Raw genomic sequence first — 24,390 nt, forward strand, 5'->3', positions numbered from 1 at the left:
TCCTGGACTTCTCGGATTTGTTCCTACAGAACCTTCGATGACTATCCGAACTTCCGTCGAATTCTCGAACTCCCAACGTGATCATAGTCTTGACTCCGGCGTAACTCCTACTACATGTCTTACTTTCATCGTAGTTAATCCTGCACACTTATCTCAATATATGGATTAGATAACAAATGGCAATTGACGTCATCATCAAAATCCGAGATTCAACAATTATTATTACGTGTGAAAACATAAATATTTTCATATATAAACTAAGAGAGACGTAATATGTTTGTCATTAATCTTATCAATTTAAAATTTTAATTTTAGATAACATAATATTGTGAAATCTTCGATTGACATGAGTAAAATGACCCGGTCCTTTGTTTTTTTTTGCTAAGACCCGCATAAAAATATGCGATTGACATGAGTAAACCTAAAGCAACAGTAGTATTTATATCATTCGTGGCATAGCAAACTCCGCATGAGGTAACTGTATAATTTTCCAAGGTAAAAGGGCACCTGACCAGTTAGAAACAAAAATAAATAATTTGAAAATATTATTGTCAACATAAAAAATTTTAAGAAATAGATATTTTGTACACTAATGATATGTAGGGACAAATACGTCATTCCATAACTTGGAGAGGGATCACGTGGTTGGGATCGCTGATTCATCGTGCATCGTCCGTTCCATCTTGATCGTCATCGAACTATAAGTATTGGACTCCGACCACCCTCCCCTTGGTTGTCCTTTAGGGTTTTCCGCCGCTCGCGCGTTAGCTTGCCGTCGATTCCAGGCAGCGCTGCCCCCATGGCGATCCAACAGGATGTTAAACTCTTCAACCGCTGGTCCTTCGACGATGTCGAGGTTTGCACTCTTCCCTCTGCGATACCATCCTTGTGCTTTTAATCTCTTTTGCTTTTATGAATCTGATTGTTTTTCTCCCTTCTGATATTTGGTAGATGTGAGTTGAGTGTTTCGCTTGGATGTGATATGCATTAGACTTAAGGACCTGTTCAAGGAAAGATGCTTGTTTTCTTCCTTCTCTGTGTTATAGTTGCATTTGCTTCTGTTTCTGGGAAAAGGCTGCACTTTTCCTGTCCTTGTTTGCCCTTTCCCTGCATAGCGGATGTGACATGCATTAGACTTAAGGATATGTTCAAGGAAAGATGCTTGTTTTCTTTGTTCTGTTTGTGTCATAGCCGCATTTTCTTGTTTCTGAGAAAGGATCTGTCATACCCACTCTTGTGTGCGAGAGTGGAATCTCTCTACGAGATGTTTTCCTGTTCTAGACACTGTCGTATTTTTTCCTCAAGAGGTGATTTTGTTTCTCCCAGTTGTTCATATTAGTATATAGATGGAAAAATAAGTTTCGCTATACATCTTTTTGTACAGATCAAGTAGAGGCTGGTGGAGAATCAATTGAAAGCGAGATAGTATTGGAATGCTCAATAAATATTTTACGAACTTAAAGTATAATTTAGCTCTCTGATAAGTTTGTCAGTAGCCAGTGCTTGATGTGGTTGGCAAGCGTTAGGTTGTATGAAGACACGGATGGAAGGGGAAGCTTTACTGGATATTTAGATGTAGGTTTTCCTAACAAATTATCAGAATTGAGCATATAGGTTTAAGATTCTTTAGTCACTGATTCTCGGAGCGTGACTTGCAATGTCATCATAGAGAATAAATGCATGATAGTTCTGATTGTCTTATAATTAGTTCCTATTTACTAGTGCTATATATTCTGGGATGACTAGCCTTAGGTTGTTAACCATATTACAACGAACAAGAATAAGTTTAAACCTAAAAGTTTTAGCATATTATTTATTAGGTTGGCATACTGTATATACATGGCTGTTATTATTCTCATTTATTTTTGATATTTTAAATTGGCTCACCTCCAACTTTGCAGTTCATTTATAAAAATTCACCCTGAAAGGTTTTTGAAAGTTTTCACTATTTTCATGAAATGTTCATGTAATCGTAAATTGTAAATAAATTTGGGCAAATTATCAGAAAGAGCCCTTAGTTTTGAGAAATTTTCATAGAATATTAAAATTTTCGAAATAGCAAAATTAATCTTAAATAAATTTTTTTTTCTATTTTTACCTTAAAAACTGTTTCTTCTCTCTGCACTTTTTTTATGAACCAACCTATACAATTGAATAGGTTCAGCCAATTTAAAATAAATTGTGTTAAATAGTTTATTGATAATATCAAATTATAATGTCATCCCAAATAGTTAGGATTTATGATTTTATTTTTTTATTAATTTATATTATTAAAAATAATAAAATAAATATATAAAAATATATTATAGAAATAATTTTATCAGTTATAAAGCAAAGAATAAGATAATAATATTTATATGTTTTAAAAATAAAAATTAAATATAATTTTTTAAATAGTTAAATTTAAAAATAAATTTAAAAATTATATAAGACCATTATTTTTATTATTTAAGTTTTTAAAATATTTGTTATATTTTTATTCTTAAAAGTTAAATTTCTCTAAAATAAAAAAAATATTTAATTTTTTTAAAAAGAAAGTTATATATTTTTTTTATCTAGTTCCAATTCAAATGTTTTTTGAAAGTTCCAAATTTTTTTTGAGTAGGTTAAGATCTAGTTATATTATTTTTCATAATTTTCTTGTTTAAATAATGTAAGTGGTTTAAAATAGTTTTTTTACTTATTTTTAAGCTCAAATATAAAAAATATTTCATGGAAACATTATATTTTGATAAAATTAGAAGAAATTAAAGAAAATAAAAAATATATATTATTAAGATTAGTGATTTAAAAAGCGCTAGGCGCTCGCTCGAGTGAAGTGAGGCATTAAAATATATAATATAATTAATAAATATAATTATTTAAAGTTTCAAATAAAAATATGCTATTAAATTAAAAAAAATCTAAGATTTAAAATCACAATGCCACATTAATAAAAAGTTTTAAAATTCAAAATAATAAAATTTTACATCAAAGTCATTCATCATAATCAATATTATCGTCATTTTCACATAAATCATCTTCATTGAATTCGTCCTCTTCCTCTTATTCTTCGACTCCTTCCTCTTCATCAAAATATGTTTCATTTTCTATGTCTTCAACAATAGCAGAAGCCGAGCTTGATGCTTTTGTACTTATTTTTCTCTTTGTCATTTGGCTTGTATATATTTGTAATTCTCCAGCAATTGAAGTTCTTGCCATATCTCCCCATGTCAGTCTATCATCTTCAAATACAAGCTCGACTTCGGCATCTTGCAAGTTAGCACTCATTTCTCTCACCAACCACTCATTTGAATCATCAATATCTTGCAATGAGATTGAATCAATTCTATTTTGCAAATCATGACGAGCCTTCAAAGCTTGATTATATTTTATGTAAACAAGATCGTGTAATCGTTTATGTTTCAATTGATTTCTTCTCTTTGAATGAATCTGTTATGTCATATAATTTAAAAATATATTAATATATCTATTTAAATTAATTAATTAAAATAAAAATATTTAGTGATCCTTACATGCTTAAAGACATTTCAGTTTTGCTCACAACTCGAAACACTACATGTTAAACTAAGTACTTTGATAGCAAATTGCTGTAAGTTCGGTGTAGAATTTTTAAATATACTCCATCATTTAGCTGCAAAATTTATGTTATTATTAGCAATAATATAGTAATATACTATAGATGAAATTAATTATATCAAATTATTAATACCTGGAGACATAGTTGTCCTAGATCAAACGGTTATTGGAATTCCAAAAGGACCTTCGGCATTTTTATATAAAGATAATTCGCGAATAATCTTATCTTGCACCTTAAGGCTTGAAATTAATCTTGTAACGCATTGATATAACACATTCAAAATTTTTGCATCAAATCCAATAAATTTAATCTAGAATTCAGGATTCAAATAATATCCTGATACATGTAAGGGACAATGAAGTTGATAATTTTATCTTTCATCAATGATTATAAAAATTCTCATATTTTTTTTTATTTTCATTAAAAGACTTTTTAATCGTCTCATTTGCTCTATCCATAGCTTCATAAATATATCTCATTGCATACTTATTTTCATTATCCACCAATCGAAGGATTCGAACAAGAGGGCTCATTACATTTAATATATAAACTACATGATTCCAAAAGGATGGTATTAAGATGACATCAGTAGCTCTCTTGTCGTTTGCTTCTTTTGCCCATTTACTTGTCACTCATTTCTCAGAGGTAAGCATGTTTATCAAATTATGTTTTTAACGATGCACGCTTTGTAATGTCAAGAATGAAGTAGCAAATTGGGTGACACCATATCTCACTAATTTTTTGTTCCCTGTGAATTCTCTCATTATATTCAAAGCCCCAATATGATTATAAAGAAATCCAACAACAAAAATTATCCTTTTTAAGATTTTCTTGATATCTAAGATCTTTCCAATATTTTCTAATATTAAATTAATATAATGTGTCGTACATGGAGTCCAATATAAGTGTTGTTTTTTTTATTTAAACAATTTACCTAAGATAAAGGATAACAAAAATGATAAGATTTAGGAGTTTAACATATTTAATTGAAGATAAAATAAATAAAAATTTATAAGATGAATATTATCAGCTAATACATAATTGCTTCTATTGTCAGTTATGATTTGAACGATATTTTGTTCTCCAATTTCTTCCACGAGCTTATCAAGTAAATTATATATCTTGTCCCCAGATTTTATAAAAGATGAAGCATCTATTGACTTTACAAACATAGTCCCTAAAGAACAGTTAATCATAAAATTAATTATACTCCTACGTCTCCTATTAATCCAAACATCTAACATAATATAGCAACTATGTATTGCCTATGATTCTTTATGACCCTTTAGTAAGTCCATTTGTATAATTCAACTCTTTTTGCAACAATGGAACTCGCATCTCTTAATAACTTTGAAGTTTTAATCTCGCACCATACCTTCCAATAGCTTCAATCATTTCCTTAAAATTGTCTAAACAAGTTGTACTAAGGGGAAGACCACCCTGATAGAAGAAGTGAGCAATGTGCTTAATTGTTCTTTCTCTTATTTCTTTATCACAAGCATTACTTATATTTGTTTGTCTAAATTTTGAGCCTTCTGTCTTGCTCTTGTTGCTTTTGTGATCCTTGAAACATATATAGATCCATCGGTCCTTTTTTACCCTTCTTAGTACTCATAACTTTTTTTCCTTTTTTTGTCGTATACTTTTTTCCCACTTAGGTTAATACTCATAGAATAATCTTCTTCTTCATTCCTGAGATGTTCAACATTGTTTTCTGGTAAATTCCCGTAAGATTTATTCTTTTGCGTCTTCTTTTCATTCATATAACTCAGCAACTCTTCTTTTACCTCAGGTGGACACTTTTTGTAAGCTGTTGCATTCTTGAAATTTCCTACCAGATATTGTTTTGTACAAAAAATACCACATCTAGTAGTCTTATTGCAGAATATGCAAGTCATTACATCAGGATCTTTTGAATCCTTTAGATAACTATACTTTTATATAGGATCTTTATTTGATGCCATTGGAGATTCTATTGAGTTGCTTTGTATATTTGCCATTTATCCTGAAACCTAATAATAATTTTAAATAAATAAAAATTAATAGCATTAAAATTAAAATAATATATTATTAATCTAATAAATATAAATTTTGTTACTAGTATACAGTTAACAGTATACTTTCGAAAGAGGAGAAACGAAACAGAAGAGAAGAGTGTAAGGGAAGACCAAGGGTGTTGACTGAGAAAAGCGGGAGCGGTAGCGGTAGCGGCAACGGTAGCGGCAACGACGAGCGATGACAATGGCAGCGGTAGTAGCGGGAGCGGTGATAGTGGCAGCAGTAAAAGCGAGCAGCGGTAGGGGCGAGCTACGACAATGGCAGCGGTAGCAACGATAGAGGCAGCAAGAGCGGTAATAGTGGCAACGGTAGCAACGGGAGCGGCGATAGTGAGTAGCGGCTGCGGTAGCGTGAACGACGAGCAGGGTTGGGGTTAGGGAAGTCGCGTTGATATCGGTGCTTTAGTTGGTTCGATTGAACGAACTAAAGCACCAGAGACCGAACCAAACCTAAAACGCTGGTTTGGTCGCCTGGTTTAACCCAGGCGCTCGCCCGAAGTGCTCGGCGCCTTGGCTCGCCTTGCCTCGCTGGAAATGAAGCGAGACACATGGGCCTTGCCTCACTCGAGCGCCTAGGTGAGCGCTCGAGCGTCTTTTTAAATCACTGATTAAGATGTTGAAAATTTTATGGTGCTGCTCTGCAAAAATTTCTCAAAATTAGGGCTTTTTCTGAGAATTTGCCCAATAAATTTTATAATCTTTCTGTTATATTCATAAAAATGCTCCCTGATGTTTATGCTTGTTCTTTCTGGTTTCTAATCTCTTAAATGTCACAGTAGTCTTTCCATCAGTATCATCTTATTCATTTTGTTTTCTGTAACTAACTGATCATTCACTATTGTTTGCTTTGAGTTAACATCACTCTAGATTTTTTTTCTTCTCCTAGTCCATGTTCTTTTTATATACTCAATTATGATCCACAACATGCAGGTCAGCGACATCTCACTTGCAGATTACATTGCTGTGACTCCTCCGAAGCATGCTACATATCTTCCGCATACGGCAGGAAGATACTCTGCCAAGAGGTTCCGTAAGTCTCAGTGCCCAATTATTGAAAGATTGACCAATTCCTTGATGATGCATGGTCGTAACAATGGAAAGAAGCTTATGGCTGTTCGCATTGTTAAACATACGATGGAGATTATTCATCTGCTCACCGATGCAAACCCAATCCAAGTCATTGTGGATGCTATCATTAACAGGTTATTTGACTCAACTTTTCTTGCATTGAATAATATTCTATAGAAGGACACACTCATAGTCTGCTACCAACAAAAGGCGACAAGCAGAAATAACAAAACAGAAGTAGAAGTTGGTTCCATATTAGATCTTCATCTTCTAGCATGTTGGTAGTATGTCTTAGTTTTTAGTTTATTTCTTCTCTTTTGAAAATAGTAAAAATACTCCCAGTCTATCATCTATACTTTCTATGTGATGTCTAATTAACCCATTTTTAGGTGCTTGGGGCTTGGGAGTTGCTGAGAGAACACAGTTTATGATAGGAATTCTTTCTGCATTTTGTTACTTAAAAAGGATAATGCTAGACTGGAATCATAAGTATGTAAATCATCCAAGGCTTCTCTATAAAAAGTAGGAAGGAATCACCATGGTTGCTTTGCTATGTAATTTTTTCTATTCTACTTATCAGATTTGTATGAGTTCAATTAAGAGCCTGCACATAACTTATTCTGAGATTTCTTGTTTTTGAAGCCCCAGTCAGTATGTTAATTGGAGCATCTGAGAGGTTAAAATTTCCTATGCTAATGATGTGTCACAACTGTGCTTTGCTTTCTAATAAAGAATACCATTTAGAACTTAAAGAACCATGCTTCCTTATCTTTTCTCCTATGCTTGAATATCCAAGTCACACTGCCTTTTTGAAGACATGCACTTTCTTTTGCAATTATTTGCGCATCAGTGGTCCAAGAGAAGATGCAACTCGAATTGGGTCTGCTGGTGTCGTCCGACGTCAAGCAGTTGATATCTCACCATTGAGGCGGGTTAATCAGGCAATTTACCTTCTCACGACTGGTGCTCGTGAAAGTGCTTTCAGAAACATAAAGACAATTGCAGAGTGCCTTGCTGATGAACTAATCAATGCTGCCAAGGGTTCTTCCAACAGGTGAAACTATTTAGATCTTTCCATTTCCTTTTATTGTCTTATTATTATTTGTTGTTCACGGTTCCATCTGATCATCGCACTTTCGGGCATGACAGCTATGCTATCAAGAAGAAGGATGAGATTGAACGTGTTGCAAAGGCAAATCGTTGAGCACGTGCGCTTGCAACCTGTCCTCGCTATATTCTGTGCATTGTAGTCTTATTTTTTTTGTGATGCCTTGTTGGGTCCTTGGTTGCATGAAGATTTCCTTGTTAGCTAAATGAAAATATTCCATCACCTTTTTTTTATTCAGCTAAGCAGAAGAAGAGGTCATTGTTGCTGGATCATTTTAATAATTTTCTTGATAACTAGTTCATCTTTGCTTAATGCCGTGGTACCGTAATATTGTCTTTGTTGCCGACAACTTCCAAGTGATGGATTCCAACTGTGATTTCCATGTTGAACAACCCTCATCAGTTACGTTGTGTCCCCCTTTTTGACCTCCTCCCCCGTATTATCCATCTGTTTTTGCTTTTGTCAAAGATGTGAGTAATGATCAAAGATGTGAGTAATGATCAACCAGATTTTGCTTCTAAGCTAATAGTTGGTAAATCGAACAAATCCTTCTTCGTTTATTTGATAGTTCTTTTATTTTATTTTTATGGTGTCAGAACAGAATATGAATCAGTTCACGCCAAAAGCCTGTAAACGGTGCATGTTTCAAAATGTTTCGAAAGATTATGGGTTCGAAATTTTATCCAATAAATTCACGTCTAAAATATTAATCTGGCTTTAGCTTCATAGATCAAATCATAATTTCATAAGTAATAGTAAATCCATTCCAGTCTTATAAACCAATCTGATTGGCCTTTCACGTGGTGGGCAAAGGTCGATCAGCCACGACTTCGATTGGGATGCAGAAACAGCATGGCAACGTCGACCAACAGCTAGCCAACATATAGCGTCTGTGCCAAATCGAGCAATTGCAGAGGAAGGTGTAGTGCAGAGAAGTTCTAAATCTCTCGTGAGCCGGGAGTCGAATGAATTGAGAGGGAGAATGATCAACCTCTTTCCTGCAATAACAATAAAACCGTAAAGGCTCAATTACTTGGAGATCCATCCAAATATTTTAATTTTTATTAAAATATATAAAAAGAATTCCAAACGTGATAAGAAAAATCCTTTTTCATCATATTAATGAGAAATATCAAATTAAGTAACCTCCTACATCTCTAAAAGAAGATACAAAGTCAATGTATTAAGGAACAAGAAATAGAATTCACCGTATTAGGTTTCGTATTCTATGTTGAAATAGAATCCTTTCCATGAAATAAATTTGAACACATGGTATTAGGATTTCCAAGAACAGATTTTTGTATCAAGATGTCCCACTTTTTCTTTCTTGATGTTGGAAAGGTTAACTCCGCGTTGCTCTTTGAGGACGGAGAATGCAAAGGTAGCAAACACTCTGCAGAACTTGATAATAGAAGCACACAATTTTCTCAACTGAAGAAACCAAACAGAAAACATAATTCATTGCAAGTATTATCAAGATGATATCAGATTATGCTATTATTACCGGCTTCCAAATGTAGGTAAACAATAATACCATCCACAATCATTCGAAAAATCATATTACTTTTGTGTCAATCAAACAATGGTATATAGCTAGCAAATTAGCGTGACAAAAGCAAGATGATATCAGATTATGCTATTATCACCGGTTTCCAAATGTTGGTAAACAATAATACCACCCACAATCACTTGAAAAATAATATGATTACAATTTCGTGTCAATCAAACAATCGTACATTGCTAGCAAATTAGCATGACAAAAGCTACACACTTCCTTTAACCTAACTCACAATCTAAACAAAGTTCAATTTACATGTGTGATACCATAATCTATATATAACCACAAAAGAAACAAAAAAACACATCCTCTATCAAGGTTTAACTGATACACACATCGGCGGGATCTTGCAATTGCTGTGAATATTTGATTTGGATTTCTTTTCTGACGAGCAAGTAGTTTGTGCTAGCAGGTGATTGGTTATGTACAAGCAATGTCCGTGTTATCTTTCATCTGCTGTCTCATCACAATGCAAGTGATGGAACGAAGGAACCATGTCCACAGAACTGCTAAAGTTTCCAATGTCAGACCTATGTAGATGAGTCGATTGATTTCTTCTTCTGAGCTTTTTCCTGTCACCACAATCAGGCTTGGACGAAAAACAGTGGCGTACATGGACCCTGTGACCCTTGCTCTCAGTTGAGCCAGTGCTGGAAACATCCACTAACAGTACCACTTCTTTGTCCCTGGTATCTTCGCACCAAGAGTTCTGTGGGATTCCATCTACAAACTCTTCCTGAGTGAAGTAATCATCATGCTGCACCGACACTTCTATTGTTTGTCCAGGTTCGATTATGCCAGCTGCTGGTTGAACCTAAACAGAGAGAAACAATGACAATGAGAGCGAGCTGGAATAAGTCTGATGTTTCAACAAAAACAAGTAAAGGAGAATGTACACATTCTTGAACTGGTTAAGAGCAGTGACTTTGTATTTATTGAACAAGTATTAGCTTTGTTAATAAAATTGGACACATGCATCAAGCAAGTTTACAGATTGATTGTCCGAGACTGAGGGTAAGGTAAATGGTCTAACATGTTGTCTCATATATGCTGTATGTTGCATCTGCATGCCAAGGAGCCGTAGGATGGGTATGTATGCTCGATATGTACCAGCCTGGTTGGAATGTCAACCAACGATTGTAATTATGATGCAATCTTTTATTTTAGATCCGACCAATGACCTAGTGACCTAAAACTTGGATGGAGCTCTGGGTCTAATAACTATGGTCCACATCTCCATGATAAGAGTGACAATTCTCAACAGATGCATGAAGCAAGTTTACAGATTGATTGTCCGAGATTGTTAATAAAGTTGGACACGTGCATGAAGCAAGTTTACAGATTGATTGTCCGAGATTGAATTTAAGGTAAATGGTCTAACGTGTTGTCTCATATATACTGTATTTTGAATCTGCATGCCAAGGAGCCATAGGATGGGTATGTACGCTCAATATGTACCGGCCTGGTTGGAACGTCAACCGATGATTGTAATTATGATGCAATCTTTTATTTTAGATCCGACCAATGACCTAGTGACCTAAAACTTGGATGGAGCTCTGGGTCTAATAACTATGGTCCACATCTCCATGATAGGAGTGACAATTCTCAATAGATACTACAATGAACTTAATAATGCAATAAAAAGATACTTATAAAATGGTAAAAATAATCTGAAATCAATTTTATATCCAAATAAGAAAAGTGTTCCCAAGTCCTGCAAACCAAGAACCTATCAAACTTCTTTCATCTATCAGACAAATTACTCTAACTATGTATAAAAAATGATATGCCACTACTGAATTACTAACCTCTGAAATCACATATTGAGAGGGAAGATAAACATCAACATAACATTATATGAATTGTTTCTTTAGTAATTAGAAATAAAAAAAAATGTACCTCGAGCCAAACAGGAAAACCAAAGGAACATCTAGCACGAAACTCAGTTGCATTTCCATCCTCCTCGTTAGTCGACTGGCCTTCACAAATGATTTGGAAGATAGCTTTGTTATTTTCACACTTATTTGTGATTCGAAGAATGGAAGTGTCTTGGTCTTGCAGGATGATGTTGTTTGTGCTGACAATAGTTTCTGGAACAGCACAAGAGTCTTCAAGCAAGGATCTTATTTTCTCATTTGATGCAATTATTTCTCCATACTTCTGCCTCCTTATTGACTCATCCACCCTTGCAATTTCGACGCAGAATATGCACCTGACAGGCTTGTGGTCACTATCAGTAACATTCATACACGCTTCATACCTAGTAAATGAAGTACCATGTCCATTAGCCACTGCCACTAATGCATTTATTTCTGCAAAATATTATAACTTCAAAAAAGAAATTACAGCATAATTGATGAGACAACAGGGCATTGCAATGAGCATTCAGCCACTGAAATTGAACGGCTATCACGATACAGTATTCTGTCGCACCATGCAGGGATTCGCTTCTTCTCACTTGAATCATATCCTAAGAAAGCAACTGATTCATTAGCTTTGTTGAACATATTGAGAGTAGCATTAGAAACATTTGAAAGTTGCTAATTAATCAAAGAGTCAGTGACGATCACTAGATCATGTTTTCCTAGAAATCCATATATTAGTATCTTAGTTATACCTATTTATTAAGTAACACTCTAAAAAGATCACTAATCTTCAGTCTAACCCAAACTAGTTTTTTGCAAAATTTATGTTAAAGTGTGTACCTGATAGACCTGGTTGGTGCCTTTCAAACTTGTATGTTGGAGGAAATTTAATTTGCCCTTCCCGCATTCCTTGGAAGACTTTGCCAGCTTTCATTTCTGCTCGAAGCTGATCCTTTTCTCTAAGCCAATCAAAGCATCTTTGAGAAACCATGTCCCTAGCTTCATCATATGAGATACCATGAAGCCTATAATTAAAATCGCCAAGAAAGACAACCATGTCAGCTTCTGACAGTTCAGGCTTCCCATCATCAGGTTGAGATCCCGTGACCTGCCAACACCACAAGTGGTTTATATTTAATAAAAATTGTCCTGACCAAAAAAGATGTAATGTTACTTTAAATAACTGAATTAAAATGATTAAAATTACCACATACATTCACTCCACGATGCAGTTGGACAGATGTAGGGCCAGCTGCACAACAGATGTAAAATATGGATATTAGATTGAAGTTGCAAAGATTGTACAGGTGGGCACATGAATGGGCTTCTATATCTGCTAATAACATATCTCTAATATGTGCAAAGAGGCAGGGGAATTGCCAAACCTGCTGCTCCATGAAGCCCAGTGGTTGGCCGGCTGAAAGCCATTGTTCGATAAACATGATCAAAGTCAGCATTTCGCCTGCTGACTGCTTCCAGATGTGCAGCAAAATGACAGTTCACAAAACATATTATCCGGTCATAGACTCTCATCCTCAGACCTACAGCACCCTGTATAAAATATTTAGACATTGAATCATTCTCAACCCTTTTTAATTTTGTTAACTGTGGATAAATTTTATTATTTTATATTAGGGTTTAACAGCATGCCATGTATTCAAAATGCCACCACCTTAAACCTTCAAACACATCGATTACATTTAATATGATTTCAACCTCATTAACTATTCTTGATAATAATTCTTATTGCATTAGATCAATGGAAAGATGTGCATTTCCGTGTGCCAACTTAGATATGGCGTGTTTCTACATGGCATATTTCAATTGCATGAACATGGCACTTCCTCAACTGACTACACCCGACTTAGATATGATGTGTTTTCAGCACAGCTTGTGCTGATAAAGCAATCATATAATTTGTATGTTTATTTGCAAGTTTTGTGCTAAAAATATTTAAGCTATTTCTTTATTCCTATCCATTCGATGTTTCCAAAAACTAAATAAGCTTGCATTTGTCTATTAGCAACCTTTTCAGAAACTAAATGAGCTTACATTTGTCTATAACATATCTTCTGTGATAATGCTTTTGTTTAGTTCCCAAACCTAAACTAAAGCAAGAGGTAAGACTAGAACAAACTAGGAGCAAAGGGTTACATAAGTACCTTGTTACCTATTGCACGCCCAAACCCACATGGAACTGCTGCAGCATCAACATCACCAATATGTGACCGAAGGTTCTTCCTAGCCCTAGAAAAAGAAAGAACTAATTTATACATGCTGGACTCATCAGCAGAAAACAAAAGCAAATTAGGTCTCATATAAGTATCTAAAAGGTTTAAATATATATAAAACCAGTTAGTCCAAATGATGATATCTTTGCCCTCATAATGGCTTATTTATGACGTGTACTTACCATGCAGCAATGAGTAACCCCGCCAGCTGCCTAGAACCAAGACGCTGAAAAGATGTCCCTTCATCTAATGTCTTGCCTACAGTATCCAACCACCATTGGCCATTAGCACTCCCCTCAAGTCCTACCTAAGATCATTAAAATAGTTATCAATGCAGGAGCAGTGCCAAACATGAGACATTTTGTCTTCAAGGAAACTTCTGCTACAGGATAAAAACATAAACCCAAAGGAACATGAGACATGTAAGTTCAAAGGTCATTGTCATGATCCATAAAATTGATTACATTAATAGATCACTATTTAATGAATTTAATTTGTCAGAGCAATATCTGTTTCTAATATTCAAAATTAAAGTTCATATGACCTATGTTTGTGTTTGATCTTAGATAGAATCATCAGAACCTAAATCACTACATAGACATAATTTTATGAAATTATAATGGTTATATGCAAGTTATCATCACAACTAAGAAAATCCCATCAATAAGAGAGAAGCTATAGGGCATAAAGTCTGGAACATATTTTCTCAACTGGCTAGTAATATAGCAGAAAACCATAAGAATTATGCAGAATCTTAACCAGACGAATAGAGGCAACCGATGACTTTGTTAATGTAGATCATTTGGGAAAAAGAGAGTTTATTGTTTTAATTTCACGCTCTTGTAATCAAGAGAAGAAATGGTTGCTCAATGCACAAGGTTCTGCAGATGTGGTCAATGCACACAACCCTATCCTTGCAAGCAGGGATGTGATTCCTGAACCCTGATCATCCAATCTGTAAAAGAACAACCTTGCTTTGATGCCAAGACTCTCTCTCTCTCCCTCTCTTTCATGCAATCAAGAGAAAGCCTCTAGGACCAAATGTTCCTAACCTATTTATCACGAAAGTATTAACTTTATAACATAGTGTGTTAAGAATATATAGGAAATAGCAATAATTTATGATAAATAAAGAATATTCCATTAGTTTCAACAATGATTAGTTCTTAACAGAATCAACATCTATAATCTGTTTGATCATTTATATATTTTTGTGATAAAATATCCTAAGAAGTATCAATGAAGTATTCTGTGCGTACCAAATAGTAACTGATCTTTTAAGCAGTATTATTTTTAAAATGAAATATTTTGAGAAAATGTCTAAGAAGTACTGTACATGTATTTGTTTAGCATGCAACTGACATGAATGTGGCAATCAATTTAACGTATGTACTTGAACAACCAACAATTGGGTCAATTAGCTCTAAAAAAAAAAACAGAGTTCAAATAATTATAAGATTAGATTGAATTATTTGTAACTTTCTACAACTGCTGTATTTGAAATTTCAAATCTTTATTGAACTCAAATTTAAAGGAAAGATAAACTGCAACAATGCTAAATTAAATATATATAAAACATTTAATTGTAAACTAACAAATAACATATATATATGTTAATTAATATTCAAAATATACTCAATAATTTGGAATTTGAAAGAATTATAGACAGGACCATTTTTATATCTACAAGCACAATTTAATTGAATACACTATTGGTTACATTAAAACTTTGGCTCATGATAAATACATGACTTCATTGCATTTCTGTGAAAGTTTTAACTGGGTTGGTTTTCTTTCGCTCAATAATTAATAGGCAGTTTTGAAGATCAATTTTCCTTCTATTGGTTTGGTTTTCGTGTCAGCTGGATTGTTTTGTTAACAACATCAAAAGAGCTTTCTCTCTACCAACTTCACTGCAATTTCAAATATTACAACTTCAGATAGAAAAAACATTAGCAAATGATTAGGTGTAGCCTCAATAGGGAATAAAATGAAGGAAACCATTTTAAGTTTATATAGACATATTGAAAAGAGACTTATAAATACAATGGTAAGACAATATAAGTTGATTAGAACTAGTGATGTGAGACAAGATATAAGGAGACCTATGAAAATTTTGCTAAAAATAATAAAAGGATATTCGGTTGCTTTTAATCTGATTAGGAATTCTGCCTTTCATAGATCTCAGTGGCAAAAATATCAATGCAACCAACCCCAGATAATTTGTAATTCTGGTTTGTTGTTGTTTTTTGTTCTTTAATACTGAGAAAAAGCTTCTTTTTAATGGATTATAACTCCCAAGGAGAAAAGACATGCAAGGAAAAAAGACTTTTTTACCCTTAAGGATTTGGGATTTTATGGCACTATCTGAGGAAATTTAACTGTAGGCGTGTTCAATTTCTTCTTCTTATAACAGTTATTCCTTGACATGAAAACAGGACCATGACAAAGTATAAGATTATCAATAGCACTTGGATGGAGCTTTTAGGATAATTATGAAAAATCTTGGGTTATATCTCATAGAAGGTTAATTTTTTGGTGTCATATAAATGGGACAAGATATGAAGTAGGACTAGATTTCCTCACAATTGAAAGAGGTAAAATTTGAGATGAAAAAAATGACTGAACTGCATTGAAATGCTCAAATACATTGATGTAGTAAGTAATACTAGAATAATCCTTGTCTCATGGTTCTCTAAATATCCAAGTCCACTTTTGAAATCTGTATTTGTATATACTACAAAAGCAGTAGGACACAATCAACATCTATCCACTGTAATGTCAGAAAATGATACTGGAAACTGCCAATAGGATCATGGTTCTTGTCCTCATACATTTGTGCATTAGCACATGTCCTTATACATGCATTCTAAGTAGTGGCTCTTAAATTGGGATTTACTGCAATGGCAAAGAAAATCCAGAAAGGTAGCACATCCTAGCATATTATTTCCCATTTGATTCAAATAATCGGTTTAGGTCTATAGAACTGTTGGCCAACTAATCTCCATATACATGAGGCCTTGACTACTAGAAGTGCTATGACAATTTTGTATAAAAGAAAAAACAACTTTGTTGCATGTGTGCCCTACTTTTATTCTCTTCTTCATCTACTATCATAGATAGCAAACAGAAAAAAGTGAAATTAGGTCTCACTGTTTATCAAGCTAGTGCAGTAAACATCCTTTCAGTAAACAGCTACAGGTAATGAGAGACGTGTTCATAAGCTACTCTTAGTTTAGGTTCATTATTGTTTTTTCCTAAACTACAACATTAATAGAAAGAAGTAATCTGAGATTTGCACCTGTGCTTAATATTTAGTATCCATGATACTTGTCTATAAAGAACAATTCACTTATGCGGTTTACAAAGGATGGATCAATAAAGTAAAGTGTAAGAAAGCATTAATCTATATCAATACTCAACCAAAAAGGTGAAAACAAAAAAGACTAGATAACTTTTCTGTATCAACAATACTTTATGCTAGTGTACGAGATAAGGCTTCATATACTGCAGCAGGGCAAACTCACAGAGGCTAGTGCATAAATATCTTACAGTTTCTTTGGCAGCAGCCATTGCAAGGAATCCAGCCCCCATTTCCACCTCTTGCAAGCCAACAACAACTAATCCAACCTCTGATGCTGCACTACCCAGCCAGGATATGAGTGAATCATGAGAGGCTCTTTCTTGTCCAACATTCCAAGTTCCAGCCAAGATCTTAAGATTTTCAATTTTTGTATATGATAGCTCCTTATTAACCAACTCTGATCGCAATAAATCATCAAAAGGTCCAGGAGATATTATGTTCCATCCACGTATGCCACCATGGTGTGCCAGTGTGAACATATATGAGCCTCCAATGGCCATCTTTATAACTGGACTGCTATGAGCAATCCATTCTCCAAGCATATTTCCATCAAGATCCAAAACCTGAACTATGCCGCTAACATAGCCCACCCATAGCCGTGGCCCATATGTACAAATGCACTGAATAGAAGAAGAATGATGCTGCAATTCTTGTAATCGGTTCCCGTTTCCATCCCATTGAATTAGTGACCCATTTGTGCATCCAGTCCAAATCATACCATCAATTGAAACAGCTAATGCTTCTGTTCTACGATTATCTTCACTTAATGTTCCCTTTACTGCAACTCTGCGAACAGCATCAGCTGCTCCCATTAAGGCATTACGAGAACGTTGGAAAAAACTCACTGAACTTTGTGATTTTTCCTTCTTTGATGATGAAACAACTTTTGTCTTCATCTCTTCCTCAGAAGATTGGTCTTGCACAGATGGTAGGTCAACTCGAGTCTCTACCTGGCCATCAATACCAAACACTTTAAGGAGATCCCTTGTTTGAGAATCCCTGCAGAATAACAAATAGGACATCCAAATCAACAAGCCTATGCTGGAAAACTGACCATCACTAAAAGATTTCATAATTTTATCGATAGAAGAACAAAAAGAAATCATATGAACATACCATATAGCAAAGGATAAACTACCAGCACTCCACACTTTTGACCTATAATTATCAGATGCCATATATTTCACATCTACAGCAGGCAACGTACACACACCATTCACAGTAATTTGGCTCCTGAGATCAATATATGACCTCTCAATTAGTAAAGTAGCCATATGTCTTTCTTCCACAGTAAAAGAAAGGGCCTTCTCAATGGCATCCGAAGGCCAGACTTTTATAATTCCACCCTCAGAACCTGACCATATTTCACCTGGAGTTGAAAGTTAAAGCGGATTATGTGTCAAAATGAATAAGCTCAAAAAAAAAATTGGTGAACTAATTTTCATTGAAATCAATGAATAGAGCATATGAACTAATTCTCAAGAAACCAATGAATAAAGGATGAGGCATTCAGCTCTGAATTTGAAACAACAAACCATTGAGGGTAAACTAAAGAAACAGATAGATGAAAGACCATCAGCAAGATTGGACTTTCATCATAGGTACCACTATTTACTATCTGCTCCAGTTTATAGTAAAGGCGGATTGGAGCTTGTTGTAGTTACAAACTATTTTGTCCATTATTCCATATTTAAGAAGTAATCCAAGAAATCTGTTAATGTGGGAGGGAAACCCTTTAATGTTTTGGTCAATAACCATTTTTCATGGTGCATAGTCAACATAAGGCACCTATCTGCTTTTACGAGTAAAAACATTTTTCTCTGGAACAACATGATTGTCTGAAATTCAATTTAAAACTTGTTTGGCCTACAAATATTTAGAGAAAAGAAGTAGAATTAAGAACTGTTTTACACCATGTGATTATCATATATTTACATCATGCAAAATGCATGGTGGTGTATGCTGATGCATATCTCTGCTTATTACGCCATACCATTGCACAACAAGCAACAAGGGAATCTAGTTTCCTATGTTACTGCACTGTCACATATTCTGACACTTACGGCACAAGCAAGGCACTGCAGTGATTCTACTTCTGAGGCTATAATATTTAATCAACAAGGCAGGTCTGTAAATTATCATAATCAGGCCAACAGAGAACCATTTTTCCAACAGGCTAGTAGCTATAGGCACTACCCGCTTGTTTGCCCTTTTTTTTTTGGATGACTCCTTCCATCATATCATGCCTATTTGCTCACGCTAAGAATAAATGTTATATTCAATTTTGTGAGCACGAAATGTTTTCTGGAAACCTCCAAATTTTGTGTTTGATAATAATTAAAAAAAAAACTCCTATCTTTTGCAGAAATCGCTAAAATGAACAAACTTAAAGAATTCATATAAGATGTGAGACTAGAAAACCGTCCCAGGTGTTTTTTATTTTCTCCGTCCAATCTCACCAAGGCAGGCAGAACTAACTAACTGCTAAATTAATGTTGTCGTAGGCCAATTACCATAAGATGTGATAACCATGGATAGAACAGGAGACCGCTGATGCGCCTGCCACGAAAGGCCTTCTCTAAACGGGGGAGCACTAGCGCAAGCACCAATAGCACAAGCACCATCATCGGGAGCAGCGTTCACGGTGGTCGACTGGTCCATCTTCCAAGAACGAATCTTGCCATCCTTGTGTCCGCTCCAAATCAACCCATTGGCGGCGTCAACCGCTAGGCACAGCGTCGGCGACGTGCGGCATGAATCCCTGAAGGGGGAGCTCTCCTCATCGCCTCTCTTCACCATCGCGCCAGGCCCCCACCCCTCGAATACGTCCTTGAGGTTCCACACCCGCAGCCCCGACTCCAGGCCCGTCCAGAGCTGCGAGCGAGCGCAGATGATGGTGCGGAGGAAGGAGCCAGCCTGGGTCTTGCGGAGCGGGTGGGGGCGGACCTCGAGGGCAGGCGGCCGTACGGGGTGCATCGCGGCGCGAATGGGTACGCGAAAGATGCCGGAGCCCCCGCCGCTACCTATGAACTCGGGGATCGTCCCGGGTGCGCCGCCGTACTGGGACATGGCGAGCTCAAGAGTGAGGGCCTCATCGCCGTCGGAGAGCGAGGAGGAGCCGCCCTCGTGCCGGTCAAACGCGAAAGGGTTGCCGAAGGAGCCGCCGGCGTGGTGGTGCTGAGAGGAGGGGAAAGGTGGGGGCAAGTTGTGATGGGGAAGGGAAAATCGGATGTCCTCGACGGAGGAGGAGTGCTGGTGGCGCTGCTTCTGGTAGGAAGGGGGAGGGGAGGAGTGGTAGTGGGGGTAGGAGAAGGCGCGGGGGGCGCCGGCGGCGGAGTGGAGGGCGTCGATGGAGGAGGAGGAATCATTGGAGGTGGCGGGGTGCGGGGGGGAGGGGCAGACGCGGGCGTCGTCGTCAAGGCTGTGCTTACGGGGGACGTTGCGACGGCCGGCGTCACCCTTCCGCCGGGCCGGATCGGCGTCCTCCTCCTCCTTCCTCTCCTCCATCGATCCAGGCCACTCCTGCCTTGGGTGTTCGATCTTCCTTTGTCTCGTTCCTCTCGTCGAGGAAGGAGGAAGAACGGGTCAAAGGAAGAGAGACAGAGAGAGAGAGGGTGGGAATGAGGAGAGGAGAAGAGGGCGAGATGTGCGGGGAAGGATTACGGGCGGCAGTGTCGGCATCCACCCGTTGCGTTCATTGATGCCACGGAGGAGGAGAAGGAGGAGGAGGAGGAGGGAAGGGGGAAAAAAGGTGGTCGCTCGGCTTGCGTCGCCGGTAACTCTTGATTTGTGGTCCTCGTAAGACTTGTCCGTTCAAATCCCTTCTTATCCCATTAAGCTAATGGGAAAAAAAAGTTCGGTAACCGCCGAGGTTTGAGTCCATGTGGTGACGTGGCCCGACGCTACTGGTGGTGATGGATCCATTTCGTCGACGGGACCCACGGTCAGTTGGGTCAAATTCTGCCCCCGTCAAATTACGTATCGATTTCACTTATTAGTCACCGAATTCAGCTTGCTTTTATTTCAAACTCGCATTACACGCATGTTTCGATTGACACGTCGTAACACAACATCTTCTTGTTGCCGTCGAATGGGTCCCACATATGATTCATGCACAATTTTCTTAGTGAAGGGTGACGTCATTGTATGTATCTTTATCAAAAGTAAGTTCAACACATCATTCAAAAAGGACCTTTTTATAACAGATTTAAAAAGGCCAATAAATAAATTGATTATCTTTGAACTAATATAAATAATGTTTATTATCTAAAGGTCGAATTCTTGAAAAAAAATATATTTCTCTTTTAGTTTTCCTCAAGAGATATTCTCTTTTTCATATTTCTCAAGAAATACCTCATATTTGTCATAATCCCTCTTGACAATACAATCATAACATTATCTGATCATACCCTATAGGTTGAATTGTTCTAATTCTTTGCTTATATAAATAATTTTTAATTATTTTTATTCATAAACTAATATATATATATATATATGAAAATCTATCTTGCAAATTAGTTTTAATTGATTTTTGAGTCCATCTACCTTAATTATATTTTTTTAATAGGCTTATAATATTTTGGTGTTATCAATAAATACCATTAGCATATTTTAAAATACTATAGCTGAAACTATTAAGTGTTATAATGGAGATTGGACTATAGCTGACGTCAGTCTTATAAATACCATTAGCATATTTTAAAATACAATTGATTGATTCATTCTAATCATCTTATCGAGGTATTAGAAATATTATGACGTATAAAAATATCATTCTACGGAGAATAGGCCCTTACCCAAACATACATTGTAAAATTTTTTTTTTTAATAAGGGTGATTTTTCTAAAAAAATATTCATATTTAAGTATTTTCTAATCAATATCTCCTATTTTATTTTATTTTTTTCCTGAAACAATATCTCTGATTTAAAAATACCTAAATTATTCTTAAAAAATTTCCCTCTGGCTATCACAATAAAAACACTTACTCGAAAATACCATAAATGATTTAAATAGACTTTTAATCTCAACCAAACCTATTATAAGTCTAAAAATATGATATTATAATAATTTATGAGCAACGATAACAAAGTATTTCTAATATATCGATAAAAATATATTGTAAATGCTATTGAAAAAAATTATAAACGAGCCAATGTGACAATTGAAAACTGATATTTGGGATATTTTTAAAATAAAGATATTATTTAAATAAAAATAAAAATAAAAAAGGGTACGTTTGGGAATATAAGTATTGTTTTGGAAAAATCTCCTGATGAATAAGATGTCATGTAAAATCCGATCAAAAATCGAGATATTATACTACTTACGCTGAATAAAAAAATAGCAATCATTTCTAATAATGTTGTGGAAGAGTCCAATTGATTATTATTATTATTATTATTATTATTATTATTATTATTATTATTATTATTATACTGCTTACACTAAATAAAAATAACAATCATTTCGAATAATGTTGTGGAAGAGTCCAATTGATTATTATTATTATTATTATTATTATTATTATTATTATTATTATTATTATTATTATTATTATTATTATTATCATCATAGAATATTATACTACTTACACTAAATAAAAAATAGCAATCATTTCGAATAATGTTGTGGAAGAGTCCAATTGATTATTATTAGCATAGAGAGAGGAGAGGAGTGAGTCCGAAAGTTGAAAAAGGAGAGAGATAAGTAGGTGGGAGTCCTACCGACCATAGGCAGCTGTTGAGCCACGAGCGGAATGGTTGTCTCTTTAGAGGAATGCCCTTTTGTCATCCAAGATAGTAGAATAAGACGCTACTGCTCATCCATGGAGATAAGCCTTCCGAATTGCTCTCTATTCTATCGGCCCAAGTCATCCTCTAGTCATTTAATGATGAAGACATATTAAATAATAATGATTTTTTTCAAGATTGAATAATATCCTCAACCAAGAAATAAATTTAGTAGTCATAAATCATCATTTTATATGAAGAATTATCTATTTTGAATGAACATCATATCATATATCCCATAGATAATTTTTTATTCTAATATTTCTCATGTGATATGAGATTGCTTATCAAATAACACATATTTATTATATTTGTTAGGCAAAATTACACAAATATATATTTATCTAAAATTTATTATTTTCGTATAAGCCTCCCAATACAAGTTTGATATGCATCCTTACAAAACTCAAAACCTTATACATATGTGTGTCATTTGACCGTTAATTAAAATTCTAGTTAATATTGATTGATATGCCATAAAAAATTGTTTTAATGACAAAAAAAAATTACATGCAAACACTTACACTTATTTCATCTTTGATGAAATCTACTTACTGCAGGATGTTTTGTTTGTAATTCACCGTCATTTCACCACTCGTTTGTGCTTCCGAGGAAAAGTGTGTAAAGGATAGGAGAAACTTATAAGAAAATAAAATGATGATTAGGTGACTGTGATGATCATCCAAGTCTTTGGAAAATAATTTTACAAGTCTTAATTATATTCAAATTAGTTGATAGGGTCCTAATTAGATTGAAACTATTTGTTAAATTAAAATTTATTCTTATAAATGCAGTAACCTAAATTTTAGCTGAGAGAAGAATTATTCGGATTTATATAAGAAAGTGTACAAAGAAAATTATATTTATGAAAATAACTGAAGGGCCTTCTAATTAATCTTATATATTAAAAAATTAATTTTTAATATAGATAAAAATTATTAAATCTGGTTAAATATTATATCAACTTTTTTATTTAACTTTGAGATATTTTTTATTATTGATCTATGGTATAAAGATTCACAGTCCTATTTTAGGTTTCAAATTGACACTCCATTTATATTTGGTATATGATGATTAGATAGAAGGTGGACCTCTCAAACAAAGGATTAATTCTGTGATGTGCAACATTCTGGTCACAATCTAAATTATCAAAATCTAATAAAGACTTTGGATCAGTTAATTAGTAATCCCCAAAAGGTTAAGCATTTTAGAAGAAGGATCCCACGTATTTATAGGTTATAGCATCTCCAAGCCACGTGACCCTCACGTGTGGTGTAAATCCAAATAAAGAGCACATATTATAAAAAAATATTAACAAAATACTAATCCTACAAACTTAAACGATTAAGAATTAACACTATATATTTATAAGTTTTAACACTATTCTCAAAGGTGCAAATCCTAACACTATCCTTCTTAATTAGAGAAGAAAGTGGTCAAACAACGATGCTTTCAAAGATTGAGGAGAGGATCTTAGCACGATCTAATCTTGCAAGTATTAAATAGTTATTAATTAGCTAGGTTTCTTAAGAAAAGTAATTAAAGCTTTAATTGTGGTTGAAGACATTTAAAGGATAATTGCTTTAGTGAAACCTATTAGATTAAGTGATCATATATAATTAAAATATATTATAGATATGATTAGATTTTGATTATGATTCTTAATAAAAATTAAAGTTTAATTATAATCTTGATAGGAAGGACTCTCTTCGTTACATATCCTAGACCCTCTATTCTCGCCTATAAAAAAAAAAACCTCTTAAAGATA

At 34.8% G+C, this 24,390-nt stretch overlaps 2 protein-coding genes across 2 annotated transcripts; one reads left to right on the top strand and one right to left on the bottom strand.

Moving 5' to 3' along the window:
• Positions 1–715: 715 nt before the first annotated feature.
• On the top strand, positions 716–8,125 carry LOC135631194 (small ribosomal subunit protein uS7-like). Its single transcript, XM_065138667.1, has 4 exons — positions 716–856; positions 6,568–6,839; positions 7,556–7,759; positions 7,855–8,125. Exons 1-4 carry the CDS (start codon positions 800–802, stop codon positions 7,907–7,909), a joined length of 588 nt encoding a protein of 195 aa, XP_064994739.1. The 5' UTR covers positions 716–799; the 3' UTR covers positions 7,910–8,125.
• A 1,351-nt stretch (positions 8,126–9,476) lies between these two features.
• LOC135631771 (type II inositol polyphosphate 5-phosphatase 15-like) lies at positions 9,477–20,620 on the bottom strand. The gene is made up of 11 exons (XM_065139648.1): positions 19,345–20,620; positions 17,948–18,200; positions 17,020–17,830; positions 13,650–13,774; positions 13,399–13,483; positions 12,622–12,787; positions 12,451–12,488; positions 12,077–12,344; positions 11,718–11,841; positions 11,271–11,631; positions 9,477–10,185 (listed from the first exon to the last, which is right to left on the bottom strand). The coding sequence occupies exons 1-11, from the start codon at positions 20,336–20,338 to the stop codon at positions 9,814–9,816; spliced, it is 3,597 nt and encodes a 1,198-aa protein (XP_064995720.1). The 5' UTR covers positions 20,339–20,620; the 3' UTR covers positions 9,477–9,813.
• Between the last annotated feature and the right edge of the window lie 3,770 nt (positions 20,621–24,390).

The sequence above is a fragment of the Musa acuminata genome, chromosome BXJ3-2 (assembly GCF_036884655.1).
Source record: "Musa acuminata AAA Group cultivar baxijiao chromosome BXJ3-2, Cavendish_Baxijiao_AAA, whole genome shotgun sequence".
Classification (NCBI taxonomy): Eukaryota; Viridiplantae; Streptophyta; class Magnoliopsida; order Zingiberales; family Musaceae; genus Musa; species Musa acuminata.

Coding starts and splice junctions, on each gene's coding strand:
- LOC135631194 (XM_065138667.1), top strand. CDS start 800: ATGGCGATCCAACAGGATGTTAAACTCTTCAACCGCTGGTCCTTCGAC. Junction 6,840..7,555: donor GTGGATGCTATCATTAACAG/GTTATTTGACTC, acceptor TTTGCGCATCAG/TGGTCCAAGAGAAGATGCAA. Junction 7,760..7,854: donor GCCAAGGGTTCTTCCAACAG/GTGAAACTATTT, acceptor CGGGCATGACAG/CTATGCTATCAAGAAGAAGG.
- LOC135631771 (XM_065139648.1), bottom strand. CDS start 20,338: ATGGAGGAGAGGAAGGAGGAGGAGGACGCCGATCCGGCCCGGCGGAAG. Junction 12,788..13,398: donor GGCGTGCAATAGGTAACAAG/GTACTTATGTAA, acceptor TATTTTATACAG/GGTGCTGTAGGTCTGAGGAT. Junction 12,489..12,621: donor TGGGCTTCATGGAGCAGCAG/GTTTGGCAATTC, acceptor TCTGTTGTGCAG/CTGGCCCTACATCTGTCCAA.